Here is a 16,376-nt window from a genome sequence, read left to right as displayed (position 1 = left end):
AATATAACAGTTAAGAATGCTAATATTGTTTCGACATCTAAAGATGGAAAATGATGCTAACATTGCTGAAACAGCTTACACAGAATGGCAGAACAGCAAGGCAAGATAGCATTGCTACGGTAGCTGTTGCTGATATTGCTGAGACAGCAAAGGACACTAGAACTATTATGTATACGCCTGCCATTCAGTCAAAAAATTAAAATACGTACAATCAGGCTTCGCTACACATCTTAAAATTGACTGTGCCAGCTAGTCACCAACTGAGGTGGGTGCTGGAAGTTAAGTTTGAGCATTATTTTCTTCAGAGAACCGGCTAACCTAGCACGATGCTGCTGTTAAAATGCAAGTGTAATGTTAGCACTTTAGCTCGTCGAGGTAGTTGGACCGGTTCAGCTACAGGTGTATTTAAAAATACTGAAAAATAGTACAGTATTGGACCTTGAAGTAGTTGATGAAGCTGAAAGATTCAAACACTTTCATGCTCCAAAACCTTTGAAATGTCCCTAAGTTGTCTCGGGTGCAGTCGTGATGGATAGAGCAGACGTTTGAAACCGCCGCGCGTGTGTAGACTGGCCAGCAGCGTGTTAGTTAGTCACAGGAGATGCTGAAAATAGTCCTCACATGCCTGCAGGACAGCGTCCACAATGAGAGGTGAGGACACTTTTCATCCTTGAACAATGGCGGCCCCAGGGAGGCTTGAATGGGGGGCAGCGTTTAATGACGCCGCACCTCATCAGCGCTAACCATTCTCTCTCACAAGCTAACCACTAGGAAGTATCTGCCATGCGCCACCGTGTTGTTATAATGCAATGAATTTAGCGTTACGTATTCCTGGGCCTGAATACTGCCACCTGGTGGGCTGGAGAAGTAACATTCTGGTTGTTTGTCACAAATAAACAGATGGCGTCCTTCAGATGGATAGAAGGGCACGTCGTACCCCCACTTGGGAGGACGACACTGGACGGGATGGATGGCGGTGACAAGAGGCCAGGTTGCCATGTTGATGGAGAGGACACAATAGCCAGCCCCAATCTAGCCTTGCCTCTTTCATCTTGCTAGCATCAGCATATTCTGATGCACCCAAAAATCCATGCTAAGAATGCTAAAGCAGCCATGTTTGGCTAAGTTAGCTAAAGATGCCGGAGGTAGCCAAGGCAGCCAAGAATGCTAACAATGCTATTGCAGACATTTTGCCATGTTTGGCTGAGAAAGGTTCAGGATGCCAAAGATGCTAAGGCAGCCATGTTTGGCTGACAGAGCTAAGGATGCTAACGCAGCTGCAGCTAACAGTATTGTGTCCATTAAGAGGACTAATGAGCAGTGGTGGTGCTGGTGTTCTGGCTTTGCGCTGAGCATCCAGTCCTAATTAGCTCAGCGTCTCCTTAAGAGCGTAGTCGTGGTGAGTCACGGCCGCCAGCTTTTAAAGCGGTGATAACGTTTTCGCGGGTCAGTCGTAAATGTATACTAATGCTCTTTTATTACACACAAATATCATTTCCATTTCCTGGGTAATCACCAGGCCTGTCTATGAAAGAACAATTGGTGTCTGCGTTGCTTTCTATTATTGATTACTAGCAGGTAAGAAGTGCCGTTATTGTTTTTCAATGTTAGATCATAAAAGCTCTGAGAGTCCCATCCTTCCTTTCTTGCTTCCTTTGTGCTTTTCTGTGCTTTTGGCAGGGTGTTGCACTGTTGGCAGCATAACTATACTTTCAGTGATGGAAAGTCAATGCAAAGTGTCTGGGTAATTGCTAATTGGCCGCACCTGATGCTAGAGCAGCTCAGGATGCTAATGTTGATAAGAACGCTAATAATAATAAGTCAGCGAAGGATGCTTAGATTGCTAACATAGCTATAGATGCTAAGAGTGCTAAAGTTACAATGTGGTGAATAATGCTAAAGCAGCTAAGGATGCTAATATTGGTGGAAATGCTAAGTCAGCTAATGATACTAACATTGCTTCCATAGCTATTGCTGGTAAGAGTACTATTGTTGCAAATGCGGCAAATAATGCTACAGCAGCTAAGAATGCTAATATTGGTAAGAACGCTAATAATTCAATTCAGCTAATGATGCTAAGATTGCTAACATAGCTATAGCTGCTAAAAGTACTAAAGGTGTAAGTGACACAATTCTTGCATATGCAAGCGGTTGTGTATCATATTGGTGGAAATACTAAGTCAGCTAATGATGCTAAGATTGCTAACATAGCTATAGCTGCTAAGAGTACTAATGCTGCAAGTGCTGCCAATAATGCTACAGCAGCTAAGAATGCTAATATTGGTCAGAACGCTAATAATTCAATTCAGCTAATGATGCTAAGATTGCTAACATAGCTATAGCTGCTAAAAGTACTAAAGTTGTATGTGACACAATTCTTGCATATGCAAGCGGTTGTGTATCATAATGCTAAGTCAGCTAATGATGTTAAGATTGCTAACATAGCTATAGCTGCTAAGAGTACTAATGTTGCAATGCTAATATTGGTGAGACAGCTAATAATGTTAAGTCAGCTAATGATGCTTAGATTGCTAACATAGCTATTACTGCTAAAAGTACTAAAGTTGTAAGTGACACAAAAGAAATGCAAGCGGTTGTGTATCTTTTAGTTAGTCTTGTATTTACTACTTAAGTTTTGAAGCTTCAACAGATCAATGAGATCATTGATTAAGATTCTGAGACGAGTCGGTCACAAGCTTTAGCTTCGAGAGAATTCAAACCCCGTGGATGAATGTTGACTCTCCTTAATCAATTTTCTTTTTCCCTCTCATCCAATATGTAATCGTCTCTTGAAATGATATTTACTATTTACTGATGGAATTTATACTCCTCAGAGCTCTCAGATAAACACAGTCTTAAGCGTGAATTGCCGTGAATATCCGCGTTAACGATTCTGTCTCTTTGTGGCGCACGGCTTTGACTGGAACGTCTGCTTGAAATGTACCATTTTATATCGGTCTGCACGTGACACGTGTGGACTAATGATCTTGTTTTCTTCACCCACCTCACATTCCGTCGATATGAAGGATGTCTGAAGGTTAACAGTGTTAAAAGTCAGTGTTAGCGGCTAACATCCACTCTATCCTAAACTGCAAGGAATAATAAATGAATACATTATGTCATAATCAATTTTACCCTTCAGATGCCAAGGCGGTCCTGATTCCCAAGGCAACTAAAATGCTACTAAAATGCTACGGACAGCCAAGGATGCTGATTAGGACCGACTGCAAATGTTGCTAGTGCAACAAAGGAAGCTAGAACAGGAAAGGATGCTAACATTGCTTTGACAACTTAGATGCTTGAACAGCAATTGATGCTAACATGCTAAGACAGCAAATGATGCTAACATTGCAAATACTGCTAAGAAATGACAACTGCCAATGATTTTTAAGACAGCCAGTACACTCCAACAGCTAAGGATGCTAACACTCGAACAATAAAAGGTGCTAACATTGCTAAGACAGCTAAGATACTAGAATAGGTAAGCATGCTAATATTGCAAAGATAGCTCGCCAGCATTAGAAAACTAGTAAAGAATGCTAGAACAACTAACTATGCTAACATTGCTAAGACATTACTAAGAACAGCAGCAAATGCTGACATTGGTAAGCCAGCTAAGGATGCTAACACTAGAACAATAAAAGGTGCTAACATTGCTAAGACAGCTAAGATACCAGAATAGGTAAGCATGCTAATATTGCAAAGATAGCTCGCCAGCATTAGAAAACTAGTAAAGAATGCTAGAACAACTAACTATGCTAACATTGCTAAGACATTACTAAGAACAGCAGCAAATGCTGACATTGGTAAGCCAGCTAAGGATGCTAACACTAGAACAATAAAAGGTGCTAACATTGCTAAGACAGCTAAGATACCAGAATAGGTAAGCATGCTAATATTGCAAAGATAGCTCGCCAGCATTAGAAAACTAGTAAAGAATGCTAGAACAACTAACTATGCTAACATTGCTAAGACATTACTAAGAACAGCAGCAAATGCTGACATTGGTAAGCCAGCTAAGGATGCTAATATTGCTAAGACAGTTAAAAATGCTAAACCAGCAACATATGCTAATGATCTTAAGACACCAAAGGATGCTAGAACAGCTAAAGATGGTAGTATTGTTAAGAAAGCTAGGGATGCTAACATTGCTAGGGACGGGGAGGTTTTGTAATGAAATAGTTGATAAAGACAATGGAATGAATGTATAGTACACAGTATAGTACACAGTATAGTACACAGTATAGTACATAGTTTCCACAGGCATCACTGTAGCATTTTCAGATGTTTAAGTGTGTCTGTGTTTTTGTCTTTTTATTTTGATGTTGATTTTGTTCAACTTAAAGAAACGCCTGACTGAGTGATGTTAGACTGAAGATCCTCTGCTGCTGCTTTCTAACGAGACCTGTAATTAGTCATTCTGCAGGGAGGGAAAGTTGCGGCGAGCGCGGGGGTGTATCATGAGCAATCAGCAGCTAACATGTTGTATGCGTCCTAATGAGCCCGCTAATGTGTTCATTCAGAAGACCTTAACGCTGGTCTGTAGCTGTGCCGTTTGCTTGCTGAAGCTGTCAGGCAGCTAAATGCTCCACTTGATGCTGAGCGAAGGTCTCGTTGCTGGGATGGCGGGAGAGCCTATCTACTCTGGCAACTCTTCGGGCCCCCCCCCCCCCCCCCCAAGCTGCTGCGCCAGTGAGATCCAAATAGCGTTAAGGACAACACAGACAGTAAAAGCTTTCTTTCCAGAACTACCTTGGACTTCTTCTGAATTTTTTATGGCTTCAAGCAGAAGCTCAACTGTTCATGCCCACAACTTCATCCAACAAATGCGAGCAAGTGTTGTAATTTCTTTGAAAGGGACCAGGCTCAGAGACGAGGATCAACTGTGCTAGCAAAGACACAATCCCATCCAATTGACAAACAAATCTGGTTTTGCCCTGTGGTCGTCCATCAACAGATGAGACTCATCAAGGTCAGGCTAGCGTTGAGTCCGACGCACTTGCCCGGCATTCTCTGCCACGCCTTCTTCCTGGATGCTCTGCAGCTCCATCGTCACAGCCACCTTGATGTGAGCCATGTATTCAAAACGAGTCTGCTTGATGATCCCTTGAACCAGAGGAAACAGGAGCAGGATGGAAGTTGCCCCATCATGCCATGTTCTTCTCTGCCAGGAACTGTCGGATGCTCAGGACATTGTAAGCCACAAGTTGTCCTGCCAGAACTCTCTCAGAAGCCAGCAAATGCCACAGTGCGTCTTTGTAGATGTGCCGGATTGATGAACGCCATCGACATCCACGGCTGTGGTTAGCATGTGATCTGATAGCAGTGATTAGGACCAGAGAAGGTGAGCTCCAGGGCAGTCTGACAGTGACAGTGAAAGCAACATCAGGCACAATGTTTTGTTCTTCTCAGCTGGGATGAGGTGGATGTGTTGATGTTAAGCGCCGTGTGCAGAGAAAGCTCTTGGGCGACAGACGCAAAGGGAAAAGTCTCTTTTGAGAAAGAAATCCTGAAACCGAACTGAGACTTAGAGATGAACGGTGGTAGCAGAGACATCCGACAAACGAACATGCGAGTTGGTCGCCTGGCAAGAAGATGTCCCTGATGTGCACGGATACCATCGCTGGAACCTTTCTGACACACCTCATCCGTGTGGTTAGCATGTGATCTGACAGCAGTGATTGGGACCAGCGAAAGCCAGCTTCAAGACTTCAAGCTTCAAGTTGTGTCAGGTTTTTGCCTTTCCAGTGACGTTTGTCACTTTTGAAAGCGACATCAGACAAGACGAGTCTCTTCTTGGCTCTTTTGTTCTTCTCATCCGGGGTGAGAAGCCAGAGACAAAGATGGATGTGTTGATGTTTGCTTATGAAGTGTCACCTAAGTCTTGCATGTGTTTGTGTGTGTGTGTGTGTGTGTGTGTGTGTGTGTGTGTGTGTGATGTTGGGGTGTGTGTTTCATTCCCCCCATGTGTTGTCTCTGCTTGTGGTCCACAGGTCCACCAGTGATCTGTTCCTCCGCCTCCTCCTCCTCCCCCGTCGAGCAGCTCCCATACCCTCCCCCTTCCATTGCGGCCAATCAGAACCAGGGGGGGTTGCTAGGTAACAGTGTGGCTCAGCCAGCCCGGGACTCTGACTCTGAGGATGAGTTCGGCCCCAATTCATTCTTAGTTAAAGCTGGCTCGGGGAACCTGTACGCTCCCGCCGCTGCAGCTGCTGACGGTGAGTGGTTTCTCCACAGCTACTGTTGCTTTCTGGGGGCCTGGCCTTCCCAGACTTGTTGTGTTGCAGGTTGTGCAGATGGCTGTGGGCAAGAACAGGCCCTTCTGTTGCTTTTTCTTTTACTGTCAGAGCGCCGCCAGAGACTAGAAACTCTTGAGTCGATACGCAGCCTGAGGAAATGCTGCAAAGTCTCTGAAGCGAGGTCTGCAAAGTTCACAGCTTCCTTCCAAGACATGGAAGATTTTTATCCAGTGGCGTGTGCAACGCTGGCAGGGAACTGGCCGTGTTTGCATGAACGTGTGTGTTTAGTCAGACGGGACGGTTAAACACCTCGGCGGATGCATTGAAGATGACGTGAAGTGTTAACCCGGTGGAAGACTTGACTTTAATTAACAAGTCAAACGGAGCCTCTCGAGTGAGATTAGCTTTGAAAGCTTTCCCGTTTCATTAAATCGCGTCAGCTCCTCGCAGACGTTTTAACGCCGTGCTGTCCACATGCCAAAGGCCTGGAACATGCACACATTGTTGGGGAAAAATGTTGAAGTATTACGTAATATTTCATGTAAAGCCAGATGATGTGGCGCGGCCATCTGGTCAGGATGCCTCCCCTTCTGGGTCTGTCGGAGACCCAGGCTAGTTGAAAGACATAGTCTCTGAACTGACCTGGTTCAGGGTCTGCCAGGATGAGCTGGAGAGATAGAAAGTAGATGTGGAGAGGAAAGTGTGGGCATCCCTGCTTAGGCTGCTGCCCCCGCAACCCCACCTGGGATAAGCCGAAGTAGATAGAAATGTAGGCAGCATAATCACATCTCTTTCAGCATGAGTGGGTAATAATGAATAAATACGTGGTAATACAGGTAAAGTGTACAGAATACTTGTACTACTGTCAAAAAGCCCACATTTGATTGACTTTACGCTTCACTGATGATGTTTTCTCACGAAAGAATTCTGGCAGTCCTTGAACACACCGTAGCTTTAACTCATAAATAACCCATAACTTCTTTATATCTACTTTATTGACATTTAGATGGACATGTAGTTTGTGTACACCTGGAGGAAGACGGCCTGGAAGAAATGAGGACTTTATTGATGAATCCTAATGACTACTACCAGGAGAAGCAGAGTATAGAGGGGGGGGGGGGGCACCTGCTGTGGCCCAGCAAGGTGCACTGTATTCAGGCAGCTCCGAGCAGCCTGTGTGATGTTCAGGGTAAGTTAGGTGAAAAAAGAAGCGCTTGATTCGGAGCTATTTTTAATGTTATTTATTTTTATCGGTCCTATGACTATATATAGTTTTTTTTGGCTATGTTAGCATTACATTCAACAGTCAATCTGGCTCAAAAGTTGGCCTCAATATTTGATGGTAAGACATTACTGGAATTACAGCAGTGTAGCCTGTTAGCCTCAAGTGCTAACCTGATTGGTGGTAAGGTGTTACTGGTTCTGATGCTGAATCTAATCGAATAATTCCAACACTCGCTCTGACTCCAAATTGGATGAGAAGGTCAACGTCAAGCTAGCAGGACAGTTTGATGGGGAAACTAGAAATAAAATCAAAGTGGTACCGTGTATAACCAGCAGAGGTGCTCTTGCCATTGAAAGAATATGTGACATCAGCTATGTCACAACTCCTCCAGGGAGATTTATTTGACTCACTAAAACACTGGTGTGGAAACAGGAGCGCACAACATTTGTAGACAGATTTCTCCATCCCATTCCTTGATTAGTCGATGGTGAATTTTCCCCAAATACGGTCAAACATTTATTTCTCCTCGCGAGTGGACTGTGGCATAAAGTTTGAGGTCTTTGGAGCCGTGCACCATCTTTCTATGATGACTTGCTGTTAGTTGGTGTTTGAGTGCGTTTTGTGTGGATCTAACTCTTCGGTCAGAGCATTACCTCATGTACTATTTACAGAGCAAATGTTTCTCTATCTAATCTCTAAATGTTTGTTGTGGTTTCAAAAAGCAAAACAACCCAAAAATCAATATAGCTTTTGTGTTATAATCCATCATCACTTTGGACTTTGAATGACAAAGTTGTGATTGAATACAGCCTATCATCAGTCAAAATACATATGTACATATTTAAGCAAATGTATTTGTAAATGTATTTTTGGCCTAAATGAAGCATTTTCAAGCATAATGTGGCTAAATGAGTGGAATACAAATGTAAGGCATTCAGAAGACACATCCTAAGTGATGATATGTAGTACTGTACACTGGTCAGTAGGTGTCAGTAGTGACTGCGAGACACACAAGCACCAGACTTGATAAGACTTGAATAATCTCTAACAATTCTAAACCCCTGATCCATACAACCGCAATACATTTATAGAAACACACGCAAGCATGAATCTTATTTATGTCTTCTATGTCTTATTGGGTAAAAGCGACATGTCTAGAGGGTTCTATTTTTGTTAAAAATTGTATTTAGGAGGATAGTAAACACGTTTTCCATGCTCTGATATGTCTTATTTTGTCTTATTATGTTTACTATATTGGGTAATGGACGTGTAAAAGTGACTGTGGGGTGTTATTTCTTGTCTAGAGGGTTCTAATAATGTTTTATAATAATAAGTTTGTTCCGAGAGTAGTAAACAGTGTTTCCCATGTCTTCTTTTGTTTTATTATGTTTACTATTTTGGGAAATAGGCTTGTGAAAGTGCCTACGGAGTGTTGTTTCATGTCTTGAGAGTTCTAATAATGTTACAAATTGTATTTAGGATATAGTAAACAGGTTTCCCATGCTCGGATATGTCTTATGTTGTCTTATTATGTTTACTATATTTGGTAATAGGCTTGTAAAAGTCACTATGGGGTGTTGTTTCATCTCTAGAGGGTTCTAATAATATTACAAAGCATATTCACAAGGTAGTAAACAAAGGTAGGTTTTCGATGCACTGACTTGTACTGATATACTAGAATATTTTATTCATGAATAAGGAATCCTATGTCACAGAAATTCAATGATGACGGTCGGTCTGGAAGCAATGACGTGTGATAAACAAGGGACTGTGCTGGCTTCTTAGGTTCTGCTTTTCATCATACCAGTTACATCTGTGATGTTTGGACCTGGAAAATGTACCTTCCAGCTTGGAGTTTGCCATATGGGCAGTTTTATCACAACTTTCAGTGTTGTCCTAATTTCCCTCAGCATTGGTTGAACTTCCAAGCAGTTGTCCTTATTTGTACTCCACATAAAAGTACCACATGGTGCCGCTTTAACTCACCAATCACATCAAATTCCAAAGTGGTCCTGGGACAAAAAGCCCCAGAATGAGTTCTTATTAATCTCCTCAAGAGGTGCCACGGTGCTCAGCTCGGCGTGACGAGGCGGCGCTGGAGGGCTCGGGGGCGGCGCTGGCCTCCGCGCTCTTTTCCACGGCAGATTGCTTCCCTAACAATGGCGGCGCTTTGCATAGGTGAAGCATTTAGCTCAGCCTGGGGCTGTCAGGATGGAGTGAGGAGAACTTCTTCATTTCTACCTTTAGTTCCACTTAATAACACGTCAGCCTCCTAGCGCGCTCTGCTAAACGTGCTTCCCTTCACCAGTGCAAACAGGAGTTGACGGGAGGAAGGGCTTCCAGTCACGGAGGGATCAGAGAGGCAACCTCCCATTGTTTTTCTTTCTTTCAAAGCAACTCATTAAGCAGGCAACGTTGGTGCATTGCAGCACAAACACCTAATGAACAGCGTTTGCGTCTGGATCGTTATGCAATCAAACCCTAAATTGATTTATCTACAATTCTTTAATCTGCTAATGGAAGGTGACACGTCTTTTCTCCTATTTGCTTTATTTAGGCTTTGTCTTTCTTGGCTGCAGTGAAGACTTCATGAGAAAAGAATACATGCGCTAGTGTTTTTTCAGAAATGAATGAATGAATAATGTCTGTCTGGTGTATTATTAGTCAAAAAGTGTAAATAAAGGGGATATGTACTGTAGTATTGTGGGTACTGGCCGGCAGTAATAACACAAAACATTGACATGCAGTCCACCATGGCATATTACATATCATGGAGTGAAAAGAGGTTCTCCCATCATGTGTGGAAGTGGTAACTTTTTGTCTTCTTAAGTGGAGAAGAAATACATCTGAGACGAGTGGGTCAGCTCGGTTTTTTTGTGTCACTACACGATCCGTACCGGAAATGCGTTTGGTCTTCCGGTCTTCATCAAGTCAGCCTATTTTTAGGCCGTCACAGTGGTTCCCACTGGCATACCCCTTTATCCATGGGACTGAATGTCATGTACCCTCTACTCCTCCATTCATCCATTTTCTATACCGCTTATCCTGCCGGGGTTATGTTGGAGCCTATTCCGCCTTATTTCGGGTGAGAGGTGGGGAACACCCTGGACTGGTCGCCCCCTACTCCTGCACACTTAAAACATCAAGCACACAATCAAACATCTTCACTAATGACACGGGATGACATGGCAGCGGCATGCCTCAGGCGGGTGGGTGGTTGTCTCCCACCCTGAACCCTGAACCTGTTGTCTCCCGTGATCATGTCCGAACGGCCTTGGGCAAGATACTGAAGCCCCCGTTGCGTCATCATCAGGTAAATGTGCTCAAAACTCTTGAGCGCCTCGAAAGTGGAACAGCGCTATACAAGTGAAATGTTTACTTTTTCAACTGTGCACAGTTGGCTACTAATTCATAAGGTGTGGTGAACTTGGTCTGCAGCAACATGGAAATAATCGACTGTTACATTTGAACACCATTATTTGAAATCATGATGAAAACAAACAGACAGATAATACTTAGGACTGAGAAGCACATATAGCATACGTAGGTGTATGCACCAAGCAAAAATGCACAGAGCAAACATCATTAAAGCTCGCCTCTTATGTCTCAGTCTGCGTCACGCATGGTGTGTTCAAGGACCGTCAAACAACACACAGTATTGGTGAAAGCATAGATTTACTGTTACCTGCAAAATTGGGGTCTTAGGGTGAAATAACGAATCATTCACAGCAGCACCTAAGAAGACCAGCGCTCATTTAGCACACAATAGCGAGATGAATACACAACATGATCATCACACTTACACACACACAACAAGCAACACCTTCATGCTCTCACCTTTCCGCTGTGATCTTCACATGAGGCCTTCCAGCACATTACGTAAATCTCAGAGATCGGCGTTAATGTAGTCATTTTTATTCATGTACCCCTACAGCAATTTCTTACATAGGTCAGTTTCGGTGAATAAAGAAACGAGTCACTGATAAAATAACCCCCGTATATTCCATACAGTATATGAAGTATGCTTATCGAGCATTTCTGTTCATACAGCCCTGCGAGCAGACTCTTCTTCTAAAGCAGGGGTGTCAAACTCATGCCATGTAGGGGGCGAGACACTGCAGGTTTTCTTTCCCGCCGGGCACTAAATCAGGTCATTTTAAGGAGCAACACCTCCTTCAATTTGAGGGAAGGAGCGCACCAATTAAATCACCTGCTGGAGGAACTGGTTGGATAGAAAACCTGAAGTGCTCCGACCATCCAAGTTTTCTTCTGTTGTAAAATGTTGTCCGGGTTTGCTTGAAGTTTTTGGTCTGGCGTTTTGCAGGGAGATGGTGAAAGAGTGTGTGTGTGTGTGTGTGTGTGTGTGTGTGTGTGTGTGTGTGTGTGTGTGTGTGTGTGTGTGTGTGTGTGTGTGGAGTTTTGGGCTCATTGTCAGTAAACAAGCTTGCGGTGTGGGGCACGGCGGCCTGGGGTCATAATGCGGGATTGAAAGAAGTAAATGCTCCCAGCAGCACGTCGTTATTCAGCCTGAAAGGACGCAGTGTGGACTTGGTCCTTCTCTCCAGCTTCCTTTGGCTTCCTTTGGCTTCCTTTGCAAAGCCCGATGAGGCCTTCTCTCCCCTTTGTGCCGCCTGTGTCTCACGGTGGCCCTCGGCTTTCCCCCGGGGAGGCCGCCCCCGGGGAGGCCGCCAGCGGGAGCCCAACGCCACGCTGAGCCCACACATCGGAGACACGGGACCTCCCGGCATTAGCATCTTTAATGCCTGACAGCGGGGGGGGGGGGGGGGGGGGGGGGGAGTGACCTGTTGCCCTCCAGCAGCTCACACCTGACTGGAATGCTGAGCTGTGCACATACGGCCTGGGGGACAGGGGGGCCGGGGGGGCAGAAGAATTTAAATAAGCTCAACATTTGCTGTCGTGACAATAAGTCAAACATTAAAGGAAGGAAGTTATTAAAAATATGTAATATTATCAGCAAAAATATTATTAATATTATGTAATATTATCAGCAAAATGATAGGGTAGTGTTATATAAAATGAAATATAAAATATATATATATATTTTTTAAGCTGTCAGTTGTTTTTGTGAAATTAGTGTAGAGAGATATTATTACAATATATATACATTAAGCAAATAATGTCATAAGAATAATAAAATAATAAAAGAAAAATAAGACTCATGAAAAATGCATGATTGTTTTAAAGCTGGCTGCACGGCGGAGGAGCGTTTTGCGTGCAGGCCTCACAGCTAGGAGACCCAAGTTCAATTCCACCCTCGGCCATCTCTGTGTGGAGTTTGCATGTTCTCCCCGTGCATGCGTGGGTTTTCTCCGGGTACTCCGGTTTCCTCCCACATTCCAAAAACATGCTAGGTTAATTAGCCACTCCAAATTGTCCATAGGTATGAATGTGAGTGTGAATGGTTGTTTGTCTATATGTGCCCTGTGATTGGCTGGCGACCAGTCCAGGGTGTACCCCGCCTCTTGCCCGAAGACAGCTGGGATAGGCTCCAGCACCCCCGTGACCCTTGTGAGGATAAGCTGTAGAAAATGAATGAATGAATATTTTAAAGCCATAACTTTATGACAACAAAACTTTGAATCATGTTTTGGAACATTCGAAAGTTAGGAGCACAAAGACAGTATTATGGGAATAAAGTCAAAAGCAAAATTACAAGAAGAAAGTTTGGAATAAAGTCAAAATATTAAGAGCAAAAAGTTGTGTTGTACCAAGAAGGAGGTATGAAATATTACCAGAGTAAACTAAAATATTGTGAGTAATAAATGGCATTTATTAGGGTTGAATACGTGCATTTGTTGCAGAGAACAATCCTCTTCCATGATGTCCTGTATATACATCCCAGAGGTATTTTCTGTAAAACATCCTCTCCTTTTGCTCGCCGTGTTGTTGTTGGGGGTGTCCTGCCCCCCCATCCAATACGGCCCCACCCCACTGCCACCGCTCATGAGATGCGATGGATTTCCTGTCACGACGGGCAGGAGCAAGACAAGCACCTCTGCGGGTCCTGTACGTCTGTCTGCCTGGCATCCGTCAGGGGGCCAGGGGTGAGGTGTCTGGGGGGGGTCGCAGATGGTGGGCCATTATCATGCGACGGACGTGATGTGTCTCAATTTGTGTCAGCAAAAGAAGAAGAGCAGCCATGTAGCCGTGGCGTGACGCAGGCTGGATGCCAAGGGGGTGGAGGACAAATCCATTATCCATCGTACTGACACCCAAACTCACCATTTCACATATGACTAGGGGAGGGGTGTCAGACGACACACAAGGTCTGCTCACCTTTTGCTGTGATCCTCTACATAGGAAGGTTAGCATGCAAGATGTACAAGGATGGTGATAGTAGTAGTACTAGTAGTAGTAGTACAGAGGTGTGTGATTGTGCATAAGAGGGGGTGTTGTCGGATGCGGTGAAGACAAATGAAGAGTGTGTATTGTTGGTTGGCAGTGAATAGTTAGCAGTATGATTTCGGCTTTTCTATCCCAAAGAGAAAGTTTGGGCTTTTGTGGCGGAGTCGCTGTGGTCTTTTCTTTCTGATAATGAATGAATCTGCTTTTCTTTTCACCAGAATAGACAAGCCTTCATTCATTTGGATGCTGAATGCAACACATTTGTGATGCTTCCATACGTCTTTGGCCTTCAACCAGCGTGGTCACGCAGGAACCTGTGTGGTGGATTTGATACTTTGCTGATGAGTGGCATGTTTGTTGAACATGAATAACTTTTACATGTCATGTTTTGCTTTACTTCCTGTATGGGGAAAAAAAGGACGGTGTTAAAAATACCATCAAGCAAAGAATGCATTCAAATATAACTTTTTAGCGTGTGTACAAATAGTGTCATCCTTTCACCATGTGACCCTGGGTTTGCCCAGCCCTAATGTTGAGGAGCACCTTGAGAGGAAGATTCCAGAACCTGTACAAGGTAGTCATGTGACAGTCATGTGGTGTGCGAGGTCATCCAAAGTTAATACATACAACTTCTAATGAGAGCGAATGCCTTGGAGGAAGTAAACAGTTTGCTTTACAATTGCTTAATTGTCATGGAAGTAGCATTAGTTAGACTTAGATGTCTTATGAGCGAGGGTTTGGGCTCAGGTAGACGGGCCAGCAGCAGTGGAGGTCATTCCAAACTCACACCGGTCCATTCCAGCCCCTACCTCCACACCAGAGCTAATTACCGGGAAGCGGCGTGCGTCGCGCTGTGCGACCATCTGTCGGCGCGACACAAGCGTGATATACAGTAGCGCTCCCTGCGAAACGCTCTCCGCCTGGGCTCCTGACCATAAAATATGTGGCGGCCAAGCCGGTTGAAAGCGAGTGGGAGGGTAAATCAGCGCTTTGTGCACTTTTTGCAGATGGCCAATGAAAGATGCACGTTGGAATAAATGGAAATGAGACTGACGTTGGCTAGTTTATAGCTCGCCGCTTGCATCGCTGGCTTTGTTTGCCTGCGTATGCAAGTGTGCATGCGTCATAAAAGCATTGAAGGAATGAAGATGCCAGATGACTAAATACTCTTTTACTGCTTGTTGTTTTTTACTTGGCATAATACTCCATAAGACCTTATCCGTACCTCACACATGCAAATGTTTCACAGCATTAAATCATAGGAAATTACGAAAAGAGTAGCCTGGATGTTAACTTGTCGTCTTGTCTGGTGTCAGCTAAAACTAATTTGACAACAGAAACAGAGTCATCCCTCATTCATCACGGTACATCGAATATTTTCTTAGTTAGAGCATAGAAAACCTCTTTAAAAGCTTCTAAATATGCTTTTTTTTTAACATGTTAAAGCCCTTTAGATCTGAAATAACACCCCTATAGTCACTATTACACTCCCTTTACCCAATATGGTAGACATAATAAGAGCAAATAAGACATAATAGACATAGAAAACCTGTTTGTCACCTTCTAAATAAATGTTTTATCATCATTAGAGCTCTCTAAACATGAAACAACACCCCTATAGTCACCTTTACAATGAGGGATTGCGGTATATGAACTCTGGGATTTGCCGGTGCCCAGTCCAGAGTGAACCTCTCACCCAAAGGCATCCAGGATAGACTCCAGCTCACCCGTGACCCAAATGAAGACCTTCACTAAATTGTCTTTCCTTTTTCAGACGGCGTCTTTCAAAACCACCCTCGGCTACGGACGCCCCCACTGCCGCTGTCCCACTCGCACTCGCCCAATCATCAGCACCATGCGGCCTCCATTAACTCCCTGAACCGGGGCAACTACACGCCGCGGAGCAACCCCAGTCCTGCGCCCACCGACGGTTCCGCCCCACCCGAGGGTCCGGCAGGCGGTGCCCAGGACTCGGTGGGAGGCGCCCAGGACAACTGGCTGCTCAACAGCAACATCCCCCTGGAAACCAGGTACGTGCGCAGCGGCAGACTGAGGTGTTAGTGGTGTCGCCGTGGCTGAGCTCGGCGATGAGATGAGAACGTTCCTGCCAGGAGGCCAAGGCTGACGTTTGTGAGGAACAAGAGACAAATGCTTCTTTTGGGCCTTGCGTTCATGTTGCCATGGCAACCCAGAAAGAAATCTTTGTCATCATACCGGATGCTGAAAATGTTATTCGTATTAATCAGCTTTCTGCTCGGGTATCGGGGACCCTCGTGTGAAATGTCAATTGGCGGTAATGTGGCCTGTCTTATTCCGCCGTGGAACCAAATCTCAAGAACAGCAAGAATGACGACTTCGCCTTGATTGACACGGGTAGAATACGTACTCCTGTTTACTTTGCAACTACTGTAAATCATACTCGACATATTTCTTCATATTATACAGAAAGAATTGTCTGGCAACTCACTTGTGTTGGAATGAACCGCTCAATGAACCGCAGCTACGCCAGTGCCTTAGCACTCATGCAGCCCCAGACCGTGACACTG

At 44.4% G+C, this 16,376-nt stretch overlaps 1 protein-coding gene across 11 annotated transcripts in view; it reads left to right on the top strand.

The window, feature by feature from the left end:
* Positions 1–16,376, top strand: part of tenm4 (teneurin transmembrane protein 4) — a 156,639-nt gene that overhangs the window by 45,264 nt on the left and 94,999 nt on the right. For 10 of the 11 annotated variants that reach the window (XM_058080915.1, XM_058080914.1, XM_058080912.1 and 7 more), the window contains exon 4: positions 15,605–15,860. In XM_058080915.1, coding sequence (XP_057936898.1) covers positions 15,605–15,860 — 256 coding nt within the window. Of the gene's footprint in view, positions 1–5,993; positions 6,219–15,604; positions 15,861–16,376 lie in introns of all 11 variants that reach the window. The other variant, XM_058080913.1, reaches the window with a different exon arrangement.

Source organism: Doryrhamphus excisus, chromosome 8, assembly GCF_030265055.1.
Source record: "Doryrhamphus excisus isolate RoL2022-K1 chromosome 8, RoL_Dexc_1.0, whole genome shotgun sequence".
Classification (NCBI taxonomy): domain Eukaryota; kingdom Metazoa; phylum Chordata; class Actinopteri; order Syngnathiformes; family Syngnathidae; genus Doryrhamphus; species Doryrhamphus excisus.
Note: the sequence above shows the minus strand (reverse complement) of the source record. Positions and strands in the feature narration are given on the sequence as shown.